Consider the following 26315-nt stretch of genomic DNA (forward strand, 5'->3'; position numbering starts at 1 on the left):
GTACCAAAATCAAATAGATGAAACTTGGGTCATGATACTTGCATTAGATCAGGTACTTCTTTATTTATTGTTCCACTATATACATACACGCACGATATTATTATATATATTTGTGGGTGTATGTATGTATGTATACATATTGTTTCTACATTGTGCTGGTTTTTCAACGTAAGTGATATACTATATTATAGATCATAGTATGTGTATATTTTATCATAATTGGAAAATATGCAACGTTAATTAATATACATTTAATTATACTATTAGTTCACAACTGCGTAAATTTGTATAAAATGAAACAGATGTCAACTTTTAATTTAAGAATCTTCATAAAGAAGGGAGGTTCTATCAACTTTACTTCATTAGGTATGTAATTGATTTGGATAATATTAAACAAAAACTCGCTTTTAATTACAACGACCAACAAGGTACCTTAAGTTATGTTTCTTCAACCCTTTGTTTGTATATTTTGAGATAGGTAAATGTATTATTTTGTCAAAGTTTTACATAAAAGCTACTTAATTAAGAAACCGATAGAAGATACACTCTCACTATGTTGTTATTAACTTATTGAATTCGTTCTATACATATGTATATATATATATGATGGTCTTTGTTTATCTATATATTCTATGTAGTACAGTAATCCTATATAATTAACTATTGTCACTGAATATATGGTTGGATGGTTGTTAGTATGTTTATTTGTATTGTAATCACAGTTCTATAAGATTTATTGCTACCGGGTATCATTATCAAACCTATATAAGTTACACAAAATTTAGTTACTTTCAAAAACTAAAGCTCTTTAAGTACTGCTGGACAATTACTAGCATACGATTTAATTTACAGAAGAAAACAAAACCAAAACTCTATTTATCAGCTAATTAATTTTACCCTCCTAATGAATCTACTTTCATTTTGTCATCCACTCTTCAGATATTTATATATTTATAAAGGACACTCTTGAGTTTTCTGACGTCTATTGACAGTAAACTTGCGCAAATACTTCCTTATTTTAAAGTATTCTAAGAGTTTATTTCTTTATATTTCGTTGTTATTAAGCGCAAGGCTACACAACGTACTGTTTGCTCACCATGGGTATCGAAACCCGGTTCTGAACGATATAATCCTTCAAGTTTACATCTGAGCTACGGAGAGGGGAGGAGATTACGAGTCGAGCGCCATAACCACTTGGTCATGCCTGACCTCAATGATAATGTAACGACCTTTTGTGTATGTGTCTTATAGCAAAGCCACATATGGCTATCTGCTGAGTCCACCGACAGGAATCGAACCCCTGATTTTATAACGATCTTTTCAAGAATTGCTCTAAATTAAGCCTAACAATATGTACTAAGCAGCGACTTATTTGACTTTAAATATTTTATCACATGTTAAACCCAATTTTTATATGCATATTTTTCTCTAATTTTGAACTATTGATCACAGGGAAAGCAGCCAGTCATGAACACCTCACCACCCAAAATCCATGCTAAAGGATTGACTGTTACTCTTATGACACACCCACGGATTTGAAGTGCGAGAATCATCAGCCCCGCATCCGTAGATCTACCACAGGGATAACACCTACCTTTTAGTAAAATAAAATTTTAGACACACGTTGAGGTTATGTTTACATGAAACCAGAGCGACACTACGAATTTACTTTTGTAAACCTCACTCAGAGCCTCTCAAGAGAGTTGCAGCTTTTGTGAGGTGAACATTTTGGCCACCAGACTAAGATTTTTTTTTTATGGAAATGTACGTGATTTATTGTGATTTCTTTCACGTTTAGTGTTGCATTGTTATCAGTGTTTGAAATAATTTAGAAAACAAGAATCTTACAAGAACCTTGTTGTTGTTTTTTGTTTATTTTGAATTTGGCGCAAAAGTACTTCAGAGTTATCCGTGCTAACTAGTTCTAATTTATAAGTGATAGATTAGAGGGGAAAAAAAGCTAGCTAACATCATCCATCGCCAACAAATAGTGGAATTCATCATTACGTTATAACGTCCTCACAAGTAGAAAGGATGGGATTCGAACCTGTGATCTCTCATACATAGAGCCAAGTGCTTCAGCTACCTTATCTAGATTCACTGGTTTTCATAAAGTATTATAATAGTTGTAGATGTACCATATACAACGGGTTAGACTCCATACCGAATTATTAAATTTCGAACTTACAAAAAATATTAAGGCTTTTAAAGCTAAAAATTAACAGAAGTAAGTGAGGGGTGCACAGAGCCTGAGCTGAAACCAGAAAATATTGGAAATCGTACATGAGTTTTGAGAGTATTTCATAAAGTCGTGACCTGCAAGTTAGTTCAGATGTCTCCTTGGGAAGCAAGGATGCAGATTCAATACTGATACGTCTATTCAGTTCTTTAATCAAGCTTTAATGATTCTAAAAGTATTTGACACTCGCTAGTTTCTGTCTTGTAGACTTACGTTGCTGCAGTTGTCTGATTTTCCAAGGTCAAAGTTCGCAGTCCTCTTTTACTAAAATATCTTATTTTAGATAAAAAAAAGTCATCGTGGTTCATGTTCTGTGTTTCTCATATTGATATGATAAATGTGTTTGTTTTTGTTTTTTTTTTGCTAAGATTCTACTGGGACCTGTGTATGCTGTTTTTCCTGGTTGCCAACCTAATTGTCCTGCCAGTGGCTATTTCTTTTTTCAATGATGACCTGTCTGCTCGATGGATTGCCTTTAACTCTCTTTCAGACACAATCTTTCTTTTAGATATCGTTGTAAATTTCAGAACAGGTAAGTAGGTAAGTTTTTAACGCATCAGATAATCACCAAATAAGATTGGAAACATAAAATAGAAAAAGTAATTTTTATTAATAACAAACACAATCAAACTGATGACTGTACTTAACAATTTATTAGGTATCTGGCAATAGGCTCGTTGGCCAGATGAAGACTTACTAAAGACTCTAACTTCTTCCATTATAAAAGAACGTAGCATTATATATAAGATTCTGTAACGCCACACCTATCAGTTTGCATGAGCAGCACATGTCATCGATAACTATTTCGGTAGAAAAACAGAGAAAAATACCTTCCACTGACATCACCTAACTCTCCAATAGAAAATATCACTGTTTCTTTATACAGTATGTTTTATCATGTAGCAATCTTTCCCATGAGAAAGTGCATGTGAAATCACATGGAAAAGACCCAGAACAATCATATGGCAATCTTTTCCACGAGAAAGCATACGTGACACCATAGGGGAAAGATTCAAAATAAAAGAACAGGTAGTATGAGCGAAAGAAATTTAATAAATTCATCGAGTAACGTTGTAAATTACACAAACATAGCTAGAAAGGTGTTTGTTTATGGAAAGTTTGAAAATTCTAGGTGAAAATGAAACATTTATCTTATCAACTAAAGAAGACAAGAGACACTAAATGTGATTTTCGTACTACAATAGTTTAAGTTGGAGAGCTTTTCTTTTGAAACAGTAATCGATACGTTAGTTTAACAGTTATTTTTGCAAACTGTTTTTCTTAAGTTTGTAAACATCTCGTGTATTTGTTTTGACTTTCGTGCATAGTATTTTTGTAGTGTGGAAGACAAAGTACACCATCTAGATACTTGAAAAGTGGGGTTGAGAGTACAAAGGATCACCCGAGCTACATATCTTATTTTTATTTCCAGAATACTGCTTTTTGTCGATATAAAAAAATGAATAGAAAGAGAGACCTGGGTTGTAGAGTGTACTTATGGAATAAAATCGGAGTTTTTTGTATTTCAAATATTTTTTTCTTGTTTGTTATAAACTTGTTTCAAATATAAAAAAGTTAGAGTTGGAAAGCTAAGAATGTCGGTGCCAACTCTGAACGCTTCAGACAGTCTACGAAAAAAAGTCAAGGAGACATAAACCAGGACCAAAGTTTTACACGCAATTTGATAGTTACCGTAGATTACAAAAATATATGCATTTCGAATTAGTTTTTGTTTTTGTATTGTCTCTTAGCTCTCACCTAAAAATAGAAACGACTTTGGACTACATGAATCGATATGTTTTTACTTGCTATTTTTATGCGAATTTCACTATTTCAATTATAAATCTTTCGTTTCAGAATAAACAAGTTTCTTTTGTTTTGGAACAAAAATTTAAGTTTTGATGTACACAAAATGTATAAAGTTCAATCGAATGATTGGTGTCCAAAATGCAGACATTGTTAACAAGGTCATGTGCAGTATTTTGTCCAAGATTTTGTTGTCCAAGGTGTATTTGATTTTTTTGTCATATAGGTCTCAAATTGTGTGTATGTAGTTATAAAGGTAGATTCGAGGTGTGATATAAAACATCGTAACATTGATGTCAAATTATACATACGCAGTTACAAAAATAGATTCGGGATGTGGCATACAACATAGTTAAACTAAAATCAATTTATCATATATAGTTACAAATATATATTTGAGATTTGTTGTAAAACGTCGTAAAATCCTACAATCGAATATATAAGCAAACTAAGTAAAAATAAATAAATAACAGATACAGAACAACAGTGTATAATACAGAAAATTGCTAAAAACACAAAACTACAAAGTTAAGTTACCATTTCGATGTAAATAACATTACATAAACCAGATTTGTTTGTTTCAACAAATTACTACTGAAAAGTTTCATAAATGTCGCAGTAAGCAAAATGAAGTGAAAATACAAGGACAAAAAATTTGTAGAACAAACCTTTGTTATTACCAGGATGAAAAGTTTTTTTTTTTAAATTAAATCTAGAAATTAATTTATGCATGGTGATTGGTTTGTTTTGAATTTCGCGCAAAGCTACACTAGGTCTATCTGCGCTAGCCGTCCCTACTTTAGCAGTGTTAGACTAGAAGGAAGGCAGCTAGTCGCCACCACCCACCGCCAACTTTTGGGCTACTCTTTTACCAAAGAATAATTGGATTGGCCGTCACAGTATAACACCCCCACGGCTGAAAGGGCGAGCAAGTTTGGTGTGACCGGCTTCGAACTCGCGACCTTCGGATTATGACTCTAATGCCTTAACCACCTGGCCGTGCTGAGCCTGTGCATGGTGATGTTAAATGTATAAATCATTTACAAGTTGTCGCGAATGTTAAATTATTGTTCATTCATGTTCTCGCCCTGACTAATAATGTTTAAATGTTATCACTGCTTAATATTTGCTTCGTAACCAACGATATTCCACTGGTAGTTCTGGTTGATATTTAATTCTTCAAATATTTTTTTTATTATACGTTTTGAATCTTATCTCGTTTCTGTCTAATGAGGTTAAGTGTTCGATTTTAGTTAATATTTTCGTTATCATGAATGATACTCAGTTACGTACATGTTGCAGTCCATATTGTCAAGCTCTGTCTGACTACTGTGCCTGTTGACAATGGTTCTGTAACGTAGTTTGCATTACTAAAAGCACCCTTCTTAAGGATGTTACGTACAAAACTTCCCACTCATTCCTTATATATTTCCATATTCCATCTAATTTTCGAAAACGACGATTTCCAAGAGCCAGTTTCAACAGTCTGGTTGCTGAAAATCCAAAGGTGACTTGATTATTATGTCTTCGGTGAAATGGCAAGATTACCGGTTTCATTATTCATCTGCTTGAAGTACGCAATGGTCGAAAGCGTAGGATGATTGGAAGCCCCATCTTGGTGAGCCCGTATTCAGTTGGCCTCGTTTTCAGACGAATATTACGTTGCGGATGATTGTCTGGTATACGCTGACTACTTTTTCCATTAACCAACGTGTTTGCGAATTCTCACCCGTTACAAGACGTTGGTTGCACTTTGCTTACCGCGATTGAGATACGAACCATTTCAGGTCTATTTCTGGTTGGTCTTTGTGTCCCAAGTTAATATTTCTTTGCGTTCCATCGCTACAAGATACAAGGGATGTCATCGTTTTTTACACTTTTTCACCTCAATATTAACATCTTTATGATCTAAATGTATGAATATGTAACGCACGAAAGAACCGTTGCGTAACTTTCCCAAAACAGATCAAACTGAGGTAGTGTCGCACTGCATTCCAAACAATGTATATTTTGTACACTCCAACTTCGTATTGGTTATAGTTATAACTTCACCTGCTGAACTGGATGTTCAACCGTGTAATCTACTTGAAACTAAGATACATCTTAGAATATTCTCTACGTTTCTCTTATTTCAACAAACAGTGACAGACAAGTTACTCATAAGAACTGCTTTAGCTTCTAACTAGTAAAACAAAAATTATCAGTGATGTCGAGATACTGCTGTATACCATATATTCCCGACATCAGCCGACAAATAACCAACATTTGGCAAAAACTAATAACAAAATATGACATCCCAGTTAATACCAAATTTATTCAAAAAACCAGGCACAAAACTGAGGTCTATACTATGTAAAAACTACACTGACAAACACCACACCAATTGTATTATAAAATACAATGTGATAACTGACACGACTTCTATATTGGAGAAACAAGTAGAAAAATGGAAACCAGATTCAAAGAACATAAAAAGTCACCTTCACACGTTTTCGAACACTGCACGTCAAAAAACACAACATAACCATAGAAAACACTCAAATACTAAATAAAGAAACAAACATAAACAAACGCAAAATTAAAGAAGCCTTACTTATACAACAACTCAAGCCCAAAATAAACCAATATAAAGGAACGCCTTTATACCTATATTAAATATAATAAAATAAAATTATATATTCAAACATCTAACACCGCCCTCTACATTCCGACACTCAGTTACACAGCCCCTTCCAAACATGTGGTCAGCTTCCGGTCAGTTACCTCTTTCTTTGTGAACCTGACGATGACCGAAGAAGGTCGAAATGTTGTTCGATCTTCTATGTAAAATATTTTCTCAACCCAAACGAGCCATTTTGCATGTGTATTTCAAAACAAAAATTAGATGTTTTTTTTTATCTTGTCATTACCTGATGTATTGGGAATTATTTTTATCTGAGTTATTAAAAAGTGTAGCTTAAAACTTTTCTCTATCAATTTTGTTATCATATCTCTGTAAAATTGTCACTTGTAAGGTGAGGCAGTGCGGCCTCAAGTTTGTTTTGGGAGTAAATAGCTGTCGACATGAACTTGTAACCTGAGGCTTAGAAACTGGTCCTCACCTTGACCTCAAGCTTATGTAGAGACTGAACTAGTTACCGACGCTAACTTGTCACATGAGGTTTAGAATCTGAACTAAGCCTTGTCTGTTGTTTTAGTTTCGAAAGTGAACTGACTACAGGTACTAACTACAAGTTGTTTGAGGCTCACTAATTGTAAGACGGTACCATAAAAGATATGTGGATATGCGCATTAAATTCTCAATGCACATGTGAATTTCTAGATCATAACTGAGTTATAAAAGTCCTAACAACGTCTAAAGCCTGAATATTCATTACCGAATTCATAAGCCATCCTCCCCATGGCTCAGCGGTAAGTCTAAAGGCATGTAACGCTGAAAACTGAGTTTAGATACCTGTGGTGGGCACAGCACATATAGCCCATAGTGTAGCTTTGTGCTTAACAACAAACAAATCGAATTTCTTTCATCTTACGATCGTTCATAGTTTTCCACTGAGATAGCTGTAAGTCGACGGATTTACAATGCTAAAATCAAGGGTTCGATTCCTTTCGTTTGGACACAGCAGATAGCCTAATTAGGATCATTTTTATATTTACTCCTCTGTGTTAATAAAAGCCACGAAAAAGTTTTTTGCAGAACAATGAGATAAAATTAAATCTATTAAGTTTTTTACTTCAAATAAAAATATTCATTTTAAAAAGTTGTCTTCGACTTAACCTTGTTGTTTCCTGACTTTTTATTGACAATCAGACCGAGAAGGATGATATTTAATTACGTTTTGTTTTCTTGTCTGAATCATATTCAAAGATCGTTTGTAATATAATTTTTTTCGTCAAATTTTAAAACAATTAGAATTCTGTAAGTTTAAATTGTGTCATCTTATTTGATTTTATTTAGGAATAATGAACCGTGACAATTCGAAGCAAATTATTCTAGATCCTAAACTTATAGCCAGATACTACATCCGGACTTGGTTTTTTCTGGATTTGATTAGCTCCATTCCCTTGGATTATATTTTTCTCATCTTTAATAAGGACTATAGCGACAACTTTCAACTCCTGCACGCTGGCCGAGCTTTGAGAATTCTGCGGTTAGCCAAAATGTTGAGTTTACTGAGACTGTTACGTGTGTCACGGTTGGTGCGATACGTTAGCCAATGGGAAGAGGTTTACGTAAGTTGCCTTATTCTTTAAAAAGTACTTCTGATAAAACTTTTAATATTTTGAGTTTTTTAAATAAAAAATCTTATATTATTTTTAAAATTATTGTTTTACCTTTATTGATAAAACATTTTTTTTTCTGAAATAAATAATTAGTTTTATAAGATGTGTTTAGTATTCGTAAAACGTTTATTGACCAACTTATTAAACAAAATGTTCGGTGCGTGATTAACACACTTTTTAATATTGGATATCATTTAGATATGACGTGAGCAAACTCAAGAAACACTCGTCTAAAATATTCATGTAATTCAAAATAACTCTTCTAATAAATAAACGTGAGAATACAATTAAGTTGCTCTTATGCATATTCACCATTAGTTCTCAGTTCAACCACCAGGATATATTTGTGTAATAATAGATTTAAATAAATACAAAAATTCGTGCACAAGTTTACAACAGTTGTTAATATGCTAATTGTTAACTTCTATCAGCCAGACAAATGGTCATTTACAGCATGAAATTAAATAAGTGTATCAGCCAATCAAACGGTTACTTATAGTTTAGAATTAATTAAGTGTATCAGCCAATCAAACAGTTTAAAGTTGGCTCGGCATAGCCAAGCAGTTAGGTCACTCGACTCTCAATCTAAGGATTACGGATTCACATCTCCCTCCCACCAAACATGCTCGCCCTCCCAGCCGTTGGGGCGTTATAATGTGACGGTCAATCCCACTATTCGTTGGTAAAAGAGTAGCCCAAGAGTTGGCGGTGGGTGGTGATGACTAGCTGCCTTCCCTCTAGTCTTACACTGCAAAATTAGGGACGGCTAGCACAGATAGCCCTCGAGTAGCTTTGTGCGAAATTCCAAAAACCAAACCAAACCAACCTGGATTACGATGACCATTACGATGACACTGTAAAAATAAGGATTGTTAACGCAGATAACCCACGTGTATTTCGCTCCAAATTAAAACAAACCAACAAAGGTGACTACAGTTATTAATAAATATTAACAGACTGTAACACAAAAAAATTAACACAAGGCAAAGAAAAACAAGTACAGAAAACTAAAGGTAACTATTGTTAATGACAAACGTAACACAACAAAATTAGCACAAGGCAAGAAAACATAACACGCAGATGAAAGTTCTTTAGTATTAAACCTATTTGAATTTTTCTGAGGTTTCTTAAGACCTCAGAGGAACTCTCTATAACCACAACTGTGTAAAGGTTTTAATACACTAAAAATATTTCATTCGTTTGGTAATGGGTTAACACCTCGACAGTTTGGTTCCTGAAACTAGCTTCGCACGTGACAGAATCAATTCAGCAAAGTTTTGCTGAGGATACTAAACGTTTCTTGCATACTTTCAGTTGAGGATCCGTGTTTTATGCAGTACTAAACTATCACTCTTTATGAAATAACGCTTGCCATATTTCTACTTTTAACTGTTAAACTACTTATCTGGGTATGAATACTAATCCATATAACACGTCTTTTATGTGCCACTTTTTTTTTGAAGATTTCTTGCGACGTTTACCTCAGTTTCTTATGCCTACAGTTTTAGGTTTCCAGTATGGTTATATATATATATAAGTTTATCTACCAACATTAAAGGTTTTTTTTTTGTCTCTTCCATTTCTGGAATCGTGGAATTGTATCTTAAAATATAAATAAAACCAAAATGTGTTCTACTCAATGAAGCATGTCACCAATGGAGTTGTTACGTTATTACGATAAATGAATAGTTCTGGTTTCGATACCAGTAGTAAACACAGTACAGCTAATCCACTGTTCAGTTTTTAGCTTAAAACAAACAAACAAACGTCTGACGTGGATGAAAAACATTAATATATTACTTGTCTTTGAAAGGATCGTTTAAAATATATACTTTGTGTTTAACTAAACCTCAATAAAAGGAAGGTTGTGGGACAATGTTTCTTTATTATTTAATGGTGTGATACAACTATTGAAAATAGAACTGACATTAACATTTAGTCGCTGAGTGTGTCTTGTTTATTTCTACAATTCAGCAGACATATCCTGTATGACGTATATATATTTCATAAATTACCTTTTTAGAAGGGCTGCCAATTAGAGGGCTTGTTGCACGCTTGGAGAGACCATGGAAGAAAAGGGGAACAGATAAATAAGGTAAATAGATTATACACCCTATTAAAGATAAAAAAACCCAAAAAAACAGGCAATACTGTTGGCAACCGTAGTCAACACTTCAGGCCAAAGCCCTCTAGTGGAAATACCCTAAATCATTGACAACTAATAAAACGTACGGAAACAAATTCAAACTAAAACAATACATTCTTAAGACATTTATCAAAGTTGGTGGAATTAGTAGAAATAAAGAGTACTGTGTATAATTGTTAGTTGCTTTATCTTAAAGATAAATAAAGCATGTATTAGAAAAAAATATTGAGAGACCAAGAAAAGAGAAAAAGATACCGACAAATTAAATTGAAAGGAAAAGAAATTATGACGTTTAAAATCTAAGAAAAAAAACATAATAAAACCGAAACTGTATTTTAATGCTTATGTTATAAAATTAAATAGTATCTTGGCGTGTCCATACCAGGGCGTCGTTTCATTTATTTATATATGGTAAGTAAATGTAACAACTGATATTTCACGTTATCTTTGTTCGAGCCCTGTGAAGGCGTAGATTCTGTCATATAAGAATTAGTCTACGTTAAAATAATATGAAGGGCAAAGGATTTATTCTACTTGTGGAGTGGCGTGAAAGTGTGCGATTCTCTAATAGGACATTCGCTCTCAACGACCATTTCATTAATCTACTGTTCAGATACTTCTGGGCCCCGACATGGCCAGATGGTTAAGGCACTCGACTCGTAATCCGAGGGTCGCAGGTTCAAATCTCCGTCACACCAAACATACTCGCCCTTTCAGCCGTGGAAGCGTTATAATATTACGATCAATCCTACTATTTATTGGTAAAAGAGCAGCCCAAGAGTTAGAGGTGGATAGTGATGACTAGCTACCTTCCCTCTAGTCTTATACTGTTAAATTAGGGACTGCTGGCGCTGATAGCCATCGTGTAGCTTTGCGCGAAATTCAAGCCAAACCAGATACTTCTGTCATCTTAATCTATCAACTTACTGAGTTGTTCGACTCTATTTACAACTGTGGAACGCGAAATAACTTATGGAAACTATTCCATATCAACTACCTTACGACAACCCGTCCTAAAACCAATTTATTTAAAGAGCAGACAAGAAAGCACAGCTGTATTGGTGGTTAGAACAGGAACAGAGAACATTAAATTATGCGATGTTTTGATGCGGTTTTATGAGTTTCATTTTGTCTGCTCTTATGCTGTCATTAGACATTAGAGGAATTTGTTCTTCTGGTTTGAATATTATCCAGTATATTTTTGAACGTTTCTGCTGACCGTGCTGTATCCATGATGCTACAGTTCCACTCTGGTGGATAAAAAACCCTTTCAAGATGGTAATACAGCAGCTCGTATTTGTCCAAAATTGGTTGAAGAAGCATGACAGTGATTCCAGTGACCTTCTTTGGTCAACAAAGTACCAAATCTCCTCTATCTGATTGAACATCTTTGGAGTGAACTTGAGCGTGACATTCGCCAATATAACCTTTTGTTGATATCTGTGAATCAAGTGGGCTTCGTTGGAGTCTCTAATACATTTAGGGTACGAAGTGGGCTGTGAAAATTCCACTTTTATTTCTTGCGTTTCACTTGACGCCAGTGAGGGCAGACCTTGTAGATTTAAATGCAAAGAAACTCTAAGAACGATTGCCATTAAAATTATGGAACAAAATGACAGTGTTCAGCTTGACAACAATAATCTTCGGTGTCGAAGTAAATTATGCCAATAAATTTCTTATGTTATAAGGTAATGAATTTGATATTGCCTGACCAGACTTTTGTATCATTCAGATGTAGTTGTTTGTTATCGGTTAAACTAATAACTGTGGGCTCAACTATTTTTGACAAATGCATAATTATATATTACTGTCACACAGAATTAAGCTAGTAAACAGAAAGAAAAACAACACAAAGTTCACAGCTAGGGTTTTCTTACTCGTTTGGAGGAACTACAACAAAATGATAATTGGATAAAAAAATCCGTTGTAGTCAGAATCAGAGAAACGGGTGTATGAATTTCCAAACAATTGACTCTTATTTTCTGTAAATTTGTTTTTTCCTAATTTAATTTGAAAAAATAACCTTTTATTTTTGGACTATTTTAGTTCCTTATTTTTACAAAATGCCACTTATTTGTCGTGGAGGTGTCTATGGTAAAAAACAGTAAGGTAAATTTTCCCGGTTTGCATATTGATTCCTCTGGAAGTACGACTGGTCTGTTATGGGAATGAAACATTTTTAGAAGATCTCAAATTAAACAGTATTCGCGCATTTTGTTCATATAATGTGTTAACAAGTGTTTTGTCAGTAACGTGTTTTAAAAGTAGCAAATTTGGATCACACTCTCACAAAACAATAACAAACTCTGCTAAATTAAAGCATTTTATATAACGAGTACAGAAAACCAGAAGTTGAAATCCGTTACTTCCGTTTGTAGAGTCGATTATGAACCTTAGAAAATTAGCTGTACTTTACGAGACAACTTGAGTACAAAACTCAGTGACTGTAAGTTCCCAAGAACCATTGAGTATACGTTGAGTCGCTGTTCCTCTATGGTCTTTTCAAAACCACAGAGCACCATTGTATTTGGAAAGCCTCATTATTGGCTTTTCTTCATTACGGGCTTAGTCTGTGCTTTCATGTGGTGGACAGTGTTGTGAGTTTCGTCATTACCTAAGTTCAGCTGGCTGTGTTATAACAAGTTTCATAGTCTGAACTATATGTCGGATCTGTTGAAAGACTGCTTTCAGTTGAACTTTCAGAAACAAAACATTTCTTCCTTTGTAGCTGCCGTTCGAACTTTTACTTGAAGTGCAGTTGTTGCATCAACTAATTATTCTACTCAGAATCAGGAAATACAAGGACTAGAAATTCAAATATATGTTTCTTGAAAGGCATCATACTGGATTTTCAAAATTAACCTAAAACAAGTTATTCACTTGACAAATCTATCAAACTTTATCATAAAGAAATTTGGATATCTTGTTCCACTGTAAAAACATGCCCTCTAATAATGTTTTAAATAAACTTTAATAATTATATATGGTGCTGGTTGTAATTATTATTTCAGGCTTAGCTGTAAAAAATTATATTAAAATGTAATTTAAAAAAAGTAATATTTTTAAACACTTTTTGATGTTTCATGACTTGTCATAACACAAGAATACAGTTAATGGACTGATTTGAGATGCCTCAGTTTCTTTATTGTAGCAAAAATACTACGTTGTACTGATTTACAACGTGCACTATGCAGCATGAAATTATTTTCGTTTCCACCAAGTTAGCGGTGCCAAAACATGACATCACAGCATGCCAAAACATGACATCAGAGCAGCTACCAACACATTTTTGGAAAAAAGAAAAGAAAAAAAGATACATATGTATCTACTGGAGAACTAAATATAACTCAGATATCTGAGCTCCACTCACGTGCATCAATTTGCATGGTTGTATGATTGAGCGTGCACGCAACGTTTTAATCAATCATGATGTTTACGTTAATATGTGATTGGTGATTTTATACATCCAAATTATATAACAGGACGAGCACAGATGTTTGGAAAAGACTGAAGGAATAGCAATATTGATGAAAACAACATGATTGTAATGACTAGGTGCCATATTATTCAAAGATGTACATATAACTGTATAAAATCATCGGAGTGATTGGGTAACATTTCAAAGAGAACTTGAATGTGAGCATGAAACATGATCTTAAAGAGTGGGTAAGACTTTGAAGAAAAATCTTGCACGTAAAGATAAAACACTTCAACCAAATTAGTCGTTTAGCCTTATATAGATTCGCATATCGTACCTGTGTAAAATGAGATTATGAGATTCAGACGTACAACCACAAATAACTAAAAATAACCTTTGTTACAAAATGATATTTACTACGATTGCTTTTTATCAGACTTGACAACAGCAATACCCTTGTATGACACATGTTTCTAAATGCAGGTAGTAAAGAAACAAAACCACCAGACATCATCTGTACAGATATCACACGGAAAGACTACAAACTGGGGTTAACAACAAAACCACCCGACATCATCTGTACAGATATCACATGGAAAGACTACAAACTGGGGTTAACAACAAAACCGCCCGACATCATCTGTACAGATATCACATGGAAAGACTACAAACTGGGGTTAACAACAAAAACACCCGACATCATCTGTACAGATATCACATGGAAAGACTACAAACTGGGTTAACAACAAAACACCGGACATCATCTGTACAGATATCACATGGAAAGACTACAAACTGGGGTTAACAACAAAAACACCCGACATCATCTGTACAGATATCACATGGAAAGACTACAAACTGGGGTTAACAACAAAAACACCCGACATCATCTGTACAGATATCTCACGGAAAGACTACAAACTGGGGTTAACAACAAAAACACCAGACATCATCTGTACATATATCACATGGAAAGACTACAAACTGTGGTTAACAACAAAAACACCCGACATCATCTGTACAGATATCACATGGAAAGACTACAAACTGGGGTTAACAACAAAAACACCCGACATCATCTGTACAGATATCACATGGAAAGACTACAAACTGGGGTTAACAACAAAAACACCCGACATCATCTGTACAGATATCTCACGGAAATACTACAAACTGGGGTTAACAACAAAAACACCAGACATCATCTGTACAGATATCACACGGAAAGACTACAAACTGGGGTTAACAACAAAACCACCCGACATCATCTGTACAGATATCACACGGAAAGACTACAAACTGGGGTTAACAACAAAAACACCCGACATCATCTGTACAGATATCACACGGAAATACTACAAACTGGGGTTAACAACAAAAACACCAGACATCATCTGTACAGATATCACACGGAAAGACTACAAACTGGGGTTAACAACAAAACCACCCGACATCATCTGTACAGATATCACACGGAAAGACTACAAACTGGGGTTAACAACAAAAACACCCGACATCATCTGTACAGATATCACACGGAAAGACTACAAACTGGGGTTAACAACAAAAACACCCGACATCATCTGTACATATATCACACGGAAAGACTACAAACTGGGATTAACAACAAAAACACCAGACATCATCTGTACATATATCACACGGAAAGACTACAAACTGGGGTTAACAACAAAAACACCCGACATCATCTGTACATATATCACACGGAAAGACTACAAACTGGGGTTAACAACAAAAACACCAGACATCATCTGTACATATATCACACGGAAAGACTACAAACTGGGGTTAACAACAAAAACACCCGACATCATCTGTACAGATATCACACGGAAAGACTACAAACTGGGGTTAACAAAAAACACCCGACATCATCTGTACATATATCACACGGAAAGACTACAAATTGGGGTTAACAACAAAAACACCCGACATCATCTGTACAGATATCTCACGGAAAGACTACAAATTGGGGTTAACAACAAAAACACCCGACATCATCTGTACAGATATCACACGGAAAGACTACAAATTGGGGTTAGCAACAAAAACACCCGACATCATCTGTACAGATATCTCACGGAAAGACTACAAATTGGGGTTAACAACAAAAACACCCGACATCATCTGTACAGATATCACACGGAAAGACTACAAATTGGGGTTAACAACAAAAACACCCGACATCATCTGTACAGATATCTCACGGAAAGACTACAAATTGGGGTTAACAACAAAAACACCCGACATCATCTGTACAGATATCACACGGAAAGACTACAAACTGGGGTTAACAACAAAAACACCCGACATCATCTGTACAGATATCTCACGGAAAGACTACAAACTGGGGTTAACAACAAATACACACGACATCATCTGTACAGATATCACATGGAAAGACTACAAACTGGGGTTAACAACAAAAACACCCGACATCATCTGTACAGATATCTCACGGGAAGACTACAAACTGGGGTTAACAACAAAAACACCCGACATCATCTGCACAGATATCACATGGAAAGACTACAAACTGGGGTTAACAACAAAAACACCCGACATCATCTGTACAGATATCTCACGGAAAGACTACAAACTGTGGTTAACAACAAAAACACCCGACATCATCTGTACAGATATCACATGGAAAGACTACAAACTGGGGTTAACAACAAAACCACCCGACATCATCTGTACAGATATCACATGGAAAGACTACAAACTGGGGTTAACAACAAAAACACCCGACATCATCTGTACAGATATCACATGGAAAGACTACAAACTGGGGTTAACAACAAAAACACCCGACATCATCTGTACAGATATCACATGGAAAGACTACAAACTGGGGTTAACAACAAAAACACCCGACATCATCTGTACAGATATCACATGGAAAGACTACAAACTGGGGTTAACAACAAAAACACCCGACATCATCTGTACAGATATCACACGGAAAGACTACAAACTGGGGTTAACAACAAAAACACCCGACATCATCTGTACAGATATCACACGGAAAGACTACAAACTGGGGTTAACAACAAAAACACCCGACATCATCTGTACATATATCACATGGAAAGACTACAAACTGGGGTTAATAACAAAAACCGTTTGTTTGTTTTGAATTTCGCACAAAGCTACTCGAGGGCTATCTGTGCTAGCCGTCCCTAATTTAGCAGTGTAAGACTAGAGGGAAGGCAACTAGTCATCACCACCCACCGCCAACTCTTGGGCTACTCTTTTATCAACGAATAGTGGGATTGACCGTCACATTATAACGCCCCCACGGCTGAAAGGGCGAGCATGTTTGGTGCGACCTGGATTCCAAACCGCGACCCTCGGATTACGAGTCGAACGCCTTAACCACCTGGCCATGCCTGGCCCACGCCGTACTAACTACTTTGCATTTCGAAATAGAAAGAATACATACCAGAACTAAACTGGAATTTGTATTGTACTAAATCCTGCCTTGTTTGTTTCGGAACCTAGCGTGAAGCTACATCAGGAATATTTAGGCTAGGAGACCGTAATTTTGAAGTAATAGAATAGAAGAAATGCAGACAATAACACAGACAAACAAATCTAATCGAATAATCAATTTTGGCCGACACCCTTTTAATGCGAATCCAACCCTGAAATGTGACTGTAATTTTGCATCAACGGGTCACTTTGAGGTTAACAGTCTCACAACTGAACCATAAGACTATGCACGTCTTAATGAATGTGACTATATTTAAAAATGAATCAAGAATCAATACAGAATATATTTCAACGTTGATGGTTTATTTGTATAAATATAGTTGTCTGAAAGAACTTCGTTACAATTCTAAGTAACGTTCAGTTTTGTTTGTTTGTTGCTGAATTTCGTGCAAAGCTACTCGAGGGCTGTCTGCGCTAGCTGTTCCTAATTTGGCAGTGTGAGACTAGAGAGAAGGCAGTTAATTATCACCACCCACCGCCACCTCTTGGGCTATTTTTTTACCAACGAATACTGGAATCGACCGTAATTTTATAACGCCCCCACGGCTGAAAGGGTGAACATGTTTGGTGCGAGGGGGATTCGAACCCGTGACCCTCAGATTACGAGTCGAACGCCTTAACCCACCTGGCCATGACGGGCCTACGTTCAGTTTATTTCGCTGCATCAATACAGTTCCAACGCTAAAATCAGGGGTTCGATTCCCCTCGGTGGGCTCAGCAGACAGCCCAGTGTGGCTTTGCTATAAGAAAAACACACACACACACAATACAGTTCTTCTTGGTTTGATAATTTTCAAGGTAGCAGAATCAATTCTCTTGTAACTGTAAGTGTAGTGTTTTATAACATTTTTGTCGTTTTTGACTCTTAAGTTTAAAGTTAACGCCTTTGTAATGCAACTTGGAAAAAACACACACACTTTTCTGCAGTAGAATACCTTGTTTTTTACTTTGTGTAGAGGTACGATAAGAGTTTATATGATATAAAGTATGCTTTGTGGTTACGGATTGCATTCAGCAAAACGTTAATCTTTGCAATTGAAATAAATTGGTGATATTTGATATGTTTGTTTTTGAATTTCGTGCAAGGCTATACGAAGACTATCTGCGCTAGCCATTCCTTATTTAGCAGTGTAAGACTAGAGGGAAGGCAACTAGTCATCACCACCCACCGCCGACTTTTGGGTTACATTTTACCAACGAATAACGGGATTGATCGTCGCATTATAACTCTCCCATGGCTGAAAGGGCAAGCATGTTCGGTGTGACTGGGAATCGAACCTGTGACCCTCGAGTGCCTTAACCACCTGGCCATGCCGGGCCGTTTGATACGAATCCAAACTTCTAATCAAGAGTAAATGAATTATTTAGGTCACTGTTAGCGATATTTTCGACCGTAATCCTAAAAATAGCCACATTTCATAAGTTCGGCCATCTTAATGGTTTTAGGTAAGTTCCAAGTCCCTTTACTGCGTCCATAATACATAAAAAGTATCGAATCATTTTTAGGAGTTTTTTTAAACACTACTTCTTATAGGTCATGCAGACCAAACATTAAACTGACTAATTAACTTCCCAATCGAGATTTCAGATGCGTTTCCAGTGTTTTCAGAAACGCCAACCTACATAAACACGCGTGTATAAAATGCCCTCAACCCTGAGTAATACATATAAATACAATTATGCGGTTACTTAAATATAGCTGTTTATTTTTCAGTTGCAGTTTACGTATAAAGAAACAGAACAAAATATATTTTTTTAATTTCCTAATCTAAAGATATTTAGTAGTCTAGTTTCTTAACTATATATAAATCTATATATAAGTTTATGTGCTAATTATTGAAGATTCTTTCAGGAAGTCGGAATTTGAGGCCTAGAACATGTGTTGCGAGTGTTGTAACAAGGTTATTATTATTATTTTTTATTTGTTTCCAATGTTGTGGTAACAGTCTTGTTAGAGAAAAACACTTATCTGTTCCTCGTTTTTATATGTATTTTCCTAGCACCACTCAGTATTATGAAGACTCAGGGAAAAGCCAAAAACTAGCAATATTTTTCTTTTATAAGAAAGGAAGATTGTTAGTCGTTCGTACAACAAAATACTCTTTCTGTTATTAGGTGTTTTTGCAAGATGACAAGGCACAGAAACTCCGATATTAAATTGTGATTGATGCATTAAATGCGAGTTTTTAATTACTTAAGAAGCAACTTCTCTGTGGAGTTCTTCTTTCAGAGAACAAGTTGTGTCCCTTTTCATTCATTACCTCAGTGCTTTGCAAGCTCATGAAGTCTAGAGTTTCTAGTGTTGGTATACATTAACTGAAAGGGTAAAGACACGTGATAATTGCATTGTGCTTTTAAAGTAAACATCTATCTGACATAACATAAGGACACCAAAGGACAGTTTGGTACTTCAAGACTGTCCTCACGCAACCGAAATAGAGAAAAGATTTAAAACATTCTTTTTTTGAATGAAATAATCAGTTCTTCTCTTGAACTTCTGTAAATTACAAAACTTCGTTATTGCCGACGAAAATTCATTGGATAAGTGAATGACCCCTTTAGAAAAGTAAAGCTGTCGTAACTGGAGCCTACCCTATGTTTTCTCAAATTTTCAGAATAAAACACAAATAAATCGAAGGAAGTTATCCTATCGATCCAATAGGTAATCTTGTAAACTTCAATCAGATCACCTCTTATACTTCTCTTATCAAGAAAAAATAAATGAAAAGGCTTTGGCCTATCCTTGTAAAATAACTTATGTAAAAAATAAATGAAAAGGCTTTGGCCTATCCTTGTAAAATAACTTATGTAAAAAATAAATGAAGAGCCCTTAGCCTCTCCTTGTAAAATAACTTATGTAAAAAATAAATGAAGAGCCCTTAGCCTCTCCTTGTAAAGTAACTCATATCCAAAAAATAAATAAAAAGCCCTTAGCCTCTTCTTGTAAAGTAACTCATATCCAAAAAATAAATAAAAAGCCCTTAGCCTCTCCTTGTAAAATAACTTATGTAAAAAATAAATGAAGAGCCCTTAGCCTCTCCTTGTAAAGTAACTCATATCAAAATAATAAATAAAAAGCCCTTAGCCTCTCCTTGTAAAGTAACTCATATCCAAAAAATAAATAAAAAGCCCTTAGCCTCTCCTTGAAAAGTAACTCATATCCAAAAAATAAATAAAAAGCCCTTAGCCTCTCCTTGTAAAGTAACTCATATCCAAAAAATAAATGAAGAGCCCTTAGCCTCTCCTTGTAAAGTAACTCATATCAAAATAATAAATAAAAAGCCCTTAGCTTCTCCTTGTAAAGTAACTCATATTCAAAAAATAAATAAAAAGCCCTTAGCCTCTCCTTGTAAAGTAACTTATGTAAAAAATAAATGAAGAGCCCTTAGCCTCTCCTTGTAAAGTAACTCATATCAAAATAATAAATGAAGAGCCCTTAGCCTCTCCTTGTAAAGTAACTCATATCCAAAAAATAAATAAAAAGCCCTTAGCCTCTCCTTGTAAAGTAACTCATATCCAAAAAATAAATGAAGAGCCCTTAGCCTCTCCTTGTAAAGTAACTTATGTAAAAAATAAATGAAGAGCCCTTAGCCTCTCCTTGTAAAGTAACTCATATCCAAAAAATAAATAAAAAGCCCTTAGCCTCTCCTTGTAAAGTAACTTATGTAAAAAATAAATGAAGAGCCCTTAGCCTCTCCTTGTAAAGTAACTTATGTAAAAAATAAATGAAGAGCCCTTAGCCTCTCCTTGTAAAGTAACTCATATCCAAAAAATAAATGAAGAGCCCTTAGCCTCTCCTTGTAAAGTAACTTATGTAAAAAATAAATGAAGAGCCCTTAGCCTCTCCTTGTAAAATAACTTATGTAAAAAATAACTGAAGAGCCCTTAGCCTCTCCTTGTAAAGTAACTCATATCAAAATAATAAATAAAAAGCCCTTAGCCTCTCCTTGTAAAGTAACTCATATCCAAAAAATAAATGAAGAGCCCTTAGCCTCTCCTTGTAAAGTAACTCATATCCAAAAAATAAATAAAAAGCCCTTAGCCTCTCCTTGTAAAGTAACTCATATCCAAAAAATAAATGAAGAGCCCTTAGCCTCTCCTTGTAAAGTAACTCATATCAAAATAATAAATAAAAAGCCCTTAGCCTCTCCTTGTAAAGTAACTCATATCCAAAAAATAAATAAAAAGCCCTTAGCCTCTCCTTGTAAAGTAACTTATGTAAAAAATAAATGAAGAGCCCTTAGCCTCTCCTTGTAAAATAACTTATGTAAAAAATAAATGAAGAGCCCTTAGCCTCTCCTTGTAAAGTAACTCATATCAAAATAATAAATAAAAAGCCCTTAGCCTCTCCTTGTAAAGTAACTTATGTAAAAAATAAATGAGAGCCCTTAGCCTCTCCTTGTAAAGTAACTCATATCCAAAAAATAAATGAAGAGCCCTTAGCCTCTCCTTGTAAAGTAACTTATGTAAAAAATAAATGAAGAGCCCTTAGCCTCTCCTTGTAAAATAACTTATGTAAAAAATAAATGAAGAGCCCTTAGCCTCTCCTTGTAAAGTAACTCATATCAAAATAATAAATAAAAAGCCCTTAGCCTCTCCTTGTAAAGTAACTCATATCCAAAAAATAAATGAAGAGCCCTTAGCCTCTCCTTGTAAAGTAACTCATATCAAAATAATAAATGAAGAGCCCTTAGCCTCTCCTTGTAAAGTAACTCATATCCAAAAAATAAATAAAAAGCCCTTAGCCTCTCCTTGTAAAGTAACTCATATCCAAAAAATAAATGAAGAGCCCTTAGCCTCTCCTTGTAAAATAACTTATGTAAAAAATAAATGAAGAGCCCTTAACCTCTCCTTGTAAAGTAACTCATATCAAAATAATAAATAAAAAGCCCTTAGCCTCTCCTTGTAAAGTAACTCATATCCAAAAAATAAATAAAAAGCCCTTAGCCTCTCCTTGTAAAGTAACTCATATCCAAAAAATAAATGAAGAGCCCTTAGCCTCTCCTTGTAAAATAACTTATGTAAAAAATAAATGAAGAGCCCTTAGCCTCTCCTTGTAAAGTAACTCATATCAAAATAATAAATAAAAAGCCCTTAGCCTCTCCTTGTAAAGTAACTCATATCCAAAAAATAAATGAAGAGCCCTTAGCCTCTCCTTGTAAAATAACTTATGTAAAAAATAAATGAAGAGCCCTTAGCCTCTCCTTGTAAAGTAACTCATATCCAAAAAATAAATAAAAAGCCCTTAGCCTCTCCTTGTAAAGTAACTTATGTAAAAAATAAATGAAGAGCCCTTAGCCTCTCCTTGTAAAATAACTTATGTAAAAAATAAATGAAGAGCCCTTAGCCTCTCCTTGTAAAGTAACTCATATCAAAATAATAAATAAAAAGCCCTTAGCCTCTCCTTGTAAAGTAACTCATATCCAAAAAATAAATAAAAAGCCCTTAGCCTCTCCTTGTAAAGTAACTTATGTAAAAAATAAATGAAGAGCCCTTAGCCTCTCCTTGTAAAATAACTCATCTATTCCCGTAATCATTCTTGTAGATCTTCATTAAACCATTTTCAAAAAGTCAGTATCATTTCGCATTCTGTTCTGTAGGTTCTATCCACACACACACAATATATATTAAACTTGTTATTGAAATTATGATAACCCAAATGTACCTTGCTTGTACTGTAATTAAAGAACATTTGTGAAATATTCGACCAACTTACCAACTGATCGAAATGATCCCATAATACCTCAATACAGATAAAAATACCCAATATTTTGATATCACTAATAAACAAAACTAATTATCCATCTGTTAATATCATGAACGTAAACAAGAAGAAGCAAAAACTGAAGCAATGGCTACCATGTAGCACACCAATAGTAACAAAAGTCCAAATTTAGGAGGATCCACTAATAATACATTTTCATTTTCACCCATCCGGCTATCTTATAGTACAACCAACTAGTCTTTGCCCAAGTCCTATCAATGGAATATCTTAGCTAGTATTTTGTGTGGGCCGTATCGAAAGCTTAAGTACATCAAATCTGCATCCTTTTCCATTGTCCAGATAACAAGTAACGTCCTCCGTAAAGTATAACAGATCAGTAAGACAAGATTTCCCTTTGGTAAATCCATGTCGACTTTCATGGATTGATATCATATTTTACAAAATGATTTCCCTCTGCTTATTTTGTCAGACTATAGAGTTTTCCCTACTCCTGAAATCAGACTAAATGACATATTGTTTCTTGGCCAAGTTTTATCATCTCTTTGCAAACTGTCTGCTAACCTACCCAAAATGAAATAGAAATATTTCCACCTCTTATCCGTGTTTTCTGTTAAGATCTTTGAACAAAACCTTTCTCGCCTTGCTGCTTTACCTACTTCAATTTTTTTCAATTTTTCTCTTAACTTCCAAGTATTAATATCCACATGATTCAAGTAATTTTTAATATTTCCCAAAGAATGCATCTCAGGGTCAGGGTTTTCTTATATTGTAAAAATACAAAAGAATAAAATATTTGAAAAGCCACAGAGTCATTTAGTAGACTTCAATAAAACCATGACATCAGGATCTTTTACGGACCTTGTCTCAATATTGATAACTTGTTTACCTTTAACGTGGTTAAAAATCCTTATTATTATTTTAATACTATCAACCAGTTTCTTTGTAAAACCCTTTGGATTTCCTTATTCGTTTTTAACAAATAAAAATGAGGTCATGAAAACTTTGATTTTGCTCCCATACCTCAGTCCAATACTGTAAGACGAAATAAAGAGAAGTCAAGATACAGTTTCTCTAACTTAACCTAACACTTTAAGATGAGATCAAGAAAAGTTTGGATGCAGTACCTGCAACGTAATCCAACACTGTATGATATGATAGATAAAGAAATAAGTGTAATTCCTATATCTCAATCCAGCTAAGATATAATCAAGAAAAACCTTGCTATGATTTCTATAACTTATTGCAACACTGTAATATGAGCTCATAAGAAATCTGTGTGTTGGTTTTGTATCGTAATTTCACATCAGAATATGTTACTTAAATGTCTTCACTTCCTCTTCTGGATGTCGAAATGAATTGTCTTTGCTACTTTTATTGGACAAAAGTATACCTGCATTCTGTTCTTGAGAAGTAGAAATGTTAACAAAATAAAGTCGTCACTTACTGTACCTACAAAACAAAATAGTAAAACACAAATAAAACATTTCTGTCACTATTGACAGAAAGGATGTGTAAAACTGATTCTTGTGTTAATGTTGGAAACGATCTTTTTATTTTTAGAACACAAATATTACTAACTGATTTTGTTTTAAAACTTTCTCTGTTTGATTTCATTCCATGACTGTTTTAGAGATATTTGCGCTGTTTCACTCCGGAGCATCCGCGTATAAGGGTATGAAAAATTGACTTTAATTACATTTAAATCTTGATAGGAGTATTTTTTTTTCTAAAAAATAGACCACGGAGTATATCAAAACATGTTCACCATCTAATTATTTATCTGTCAATTTTATAATTATTGGCATATTTAATAGTTCGTGTTTCTGGTCACAAGGTTATTATTGATCATGGTAACGAGAATATAATCGTTTCTGTTAATAAAATAAGACTATATATACATTATATGTATAATTATAATAAGATTATATATACATTATATATATAATTATAATAAGACTATATACACATTATATGTATAATTATAATAAGACTATATATACATTATATGTATAATTATAATTATAAGATTATATATACATTTTTTTTTCCATTTCAGTTTCTGAACATGGCGAATATGTTTATGAAGATATTCAATTTGATATGTATGATGCTACTGATTGGCCACTGGAGCGGATGTCTCCAGTTTTTAGTCCCCATGCTCCAAGGTTATCCTGCTAGCTCCTGGGTTTCTATAAATGAACTCCAGGTGAGATGTAGAAAAAACACCACAAGATCCTGTAATTTTTAACCGGGTTTTTTTGCATCCTAGTTTTATTTTATTTCCTTCTTCCTGCTTCACCTATTCCTACAAAATGTAGCAGTTGTGGTGTTGTTGTTTTTTTCTACTGACTTAAACTTTCTTAGTGTATTGTAAACAAGAATAAAGTTCTTTGCATCGATTTATTACCATTTTACCCTTACTGGGATAAAAAGTCCTAGATACAGTTTTTTGATTACTGAGCATATAGTCATAAAAATGTTGCTTTCTTAAGCAAATGGTTGCTCATAGAAACTGTATCTTTAACGATAGCTGTCAGGTTCGTAAGTTCGTCTTTGTTTGTTTGTTTTCTTTTCTTACTGGGATAAAAAGAAACGAATTAAAACTACGAACCTGACAACTATTGTTAAAGATTTTATACACTGCTCTAGAAACCACAAGAAAATATAGAATTAATAAACAAATATACTTTATTTAGGGAAAATATATGAAGTTATGTATTATATGAATACAGTTAGGAAATGTTCCAAAACTTGTTACATCAGTGTCAAAAAAGTTTGGCTAAATTCTATTAGAAACAGTGACAACAAAAACAAGTTGAAGGAGACAGACTGTCCCGAGGGGAAACAGATTGAAACAGAGAATGTCAATGATTCCACCTTATATAAACATTAAGAATTTCGAGTACTGTCATTGGATAAATGAAACTTTGACAGAACCAATGAGAAAAAACTCTTTCAATGTTGATAGGTTTTTACTGCGAATGAAACGTTTACAGCGTAATAATAGCTTTTGTAATTATCGTAAAAGCTAACGTGTGTTTTTTTTTTGTCCGTGACAACTAGATATGCAAATTGTTCGAAAGAAGACTATTTTAAAGTATATTTTAAGTAAAACGTCTCACGAAAATGTACAGACATTTTATTAAACAAATTGTAAGAAATGTGCGAGTCAGAAATTGAC

The 26315-nt window shown here is 34.3% G+C and overlaps 2 protein-coding genes across 6 annotated transcripts in view; one reads left to right on the plus strand and one right to left on the minus strand.

Annotated features, from left to right (window-relative positions):
• The window catches only part of LOC143231885 (RNA-binding protein, mRNA-processing factor 2a-like), a 442935-nt gene that overhangs the window by 335498 nt on the left and 81122 nt on the right, over positions 1-26315 (minus strand). The window lies entirely within an intron of this gene.
• LOC143232433 (potassium/sodium hyperpolarization-activated cyclic nucleotide-gated channel 2-like) overlaps positions 1-26315 on the plus strand; it is an 84782-nt gene that overhangs the window by 44340 nt on the left and 14127 nt on the right. Inside the window, exons 2-5 of the mRNA XM_076467888.1 lie at positions 2608-2771; positions 8004-8278; positions 10353-10424; positions 25191-25340. Coding sequence (XP_076324003.1) covers positions 2608-2771; positions 8004-8278; positions 10353-10424; positions 25191-25340 — 661 coding nt within the window. The remainder of the gene's footprint in view (positions 1-2607; positions 2772-8003; positions 8279-10352; positions 10425-25190; positions 25341-26315) is intronic.

The sequence above is a fragment of the Tachypleus tridentatus genome, chromosome 11 (assembly GCF_004210375.1).
Source record: "Tachypleus tridentatus isolate NWPU-2018 chromosome 11, ASM421037v1, whole genome shotgun sequence".
NCBI lineage: Eukaryota > Metazoa > Arthropoda > Merostomata > Xiphosura > Limulidae > Tachypleus > Tachypleus tridentatus.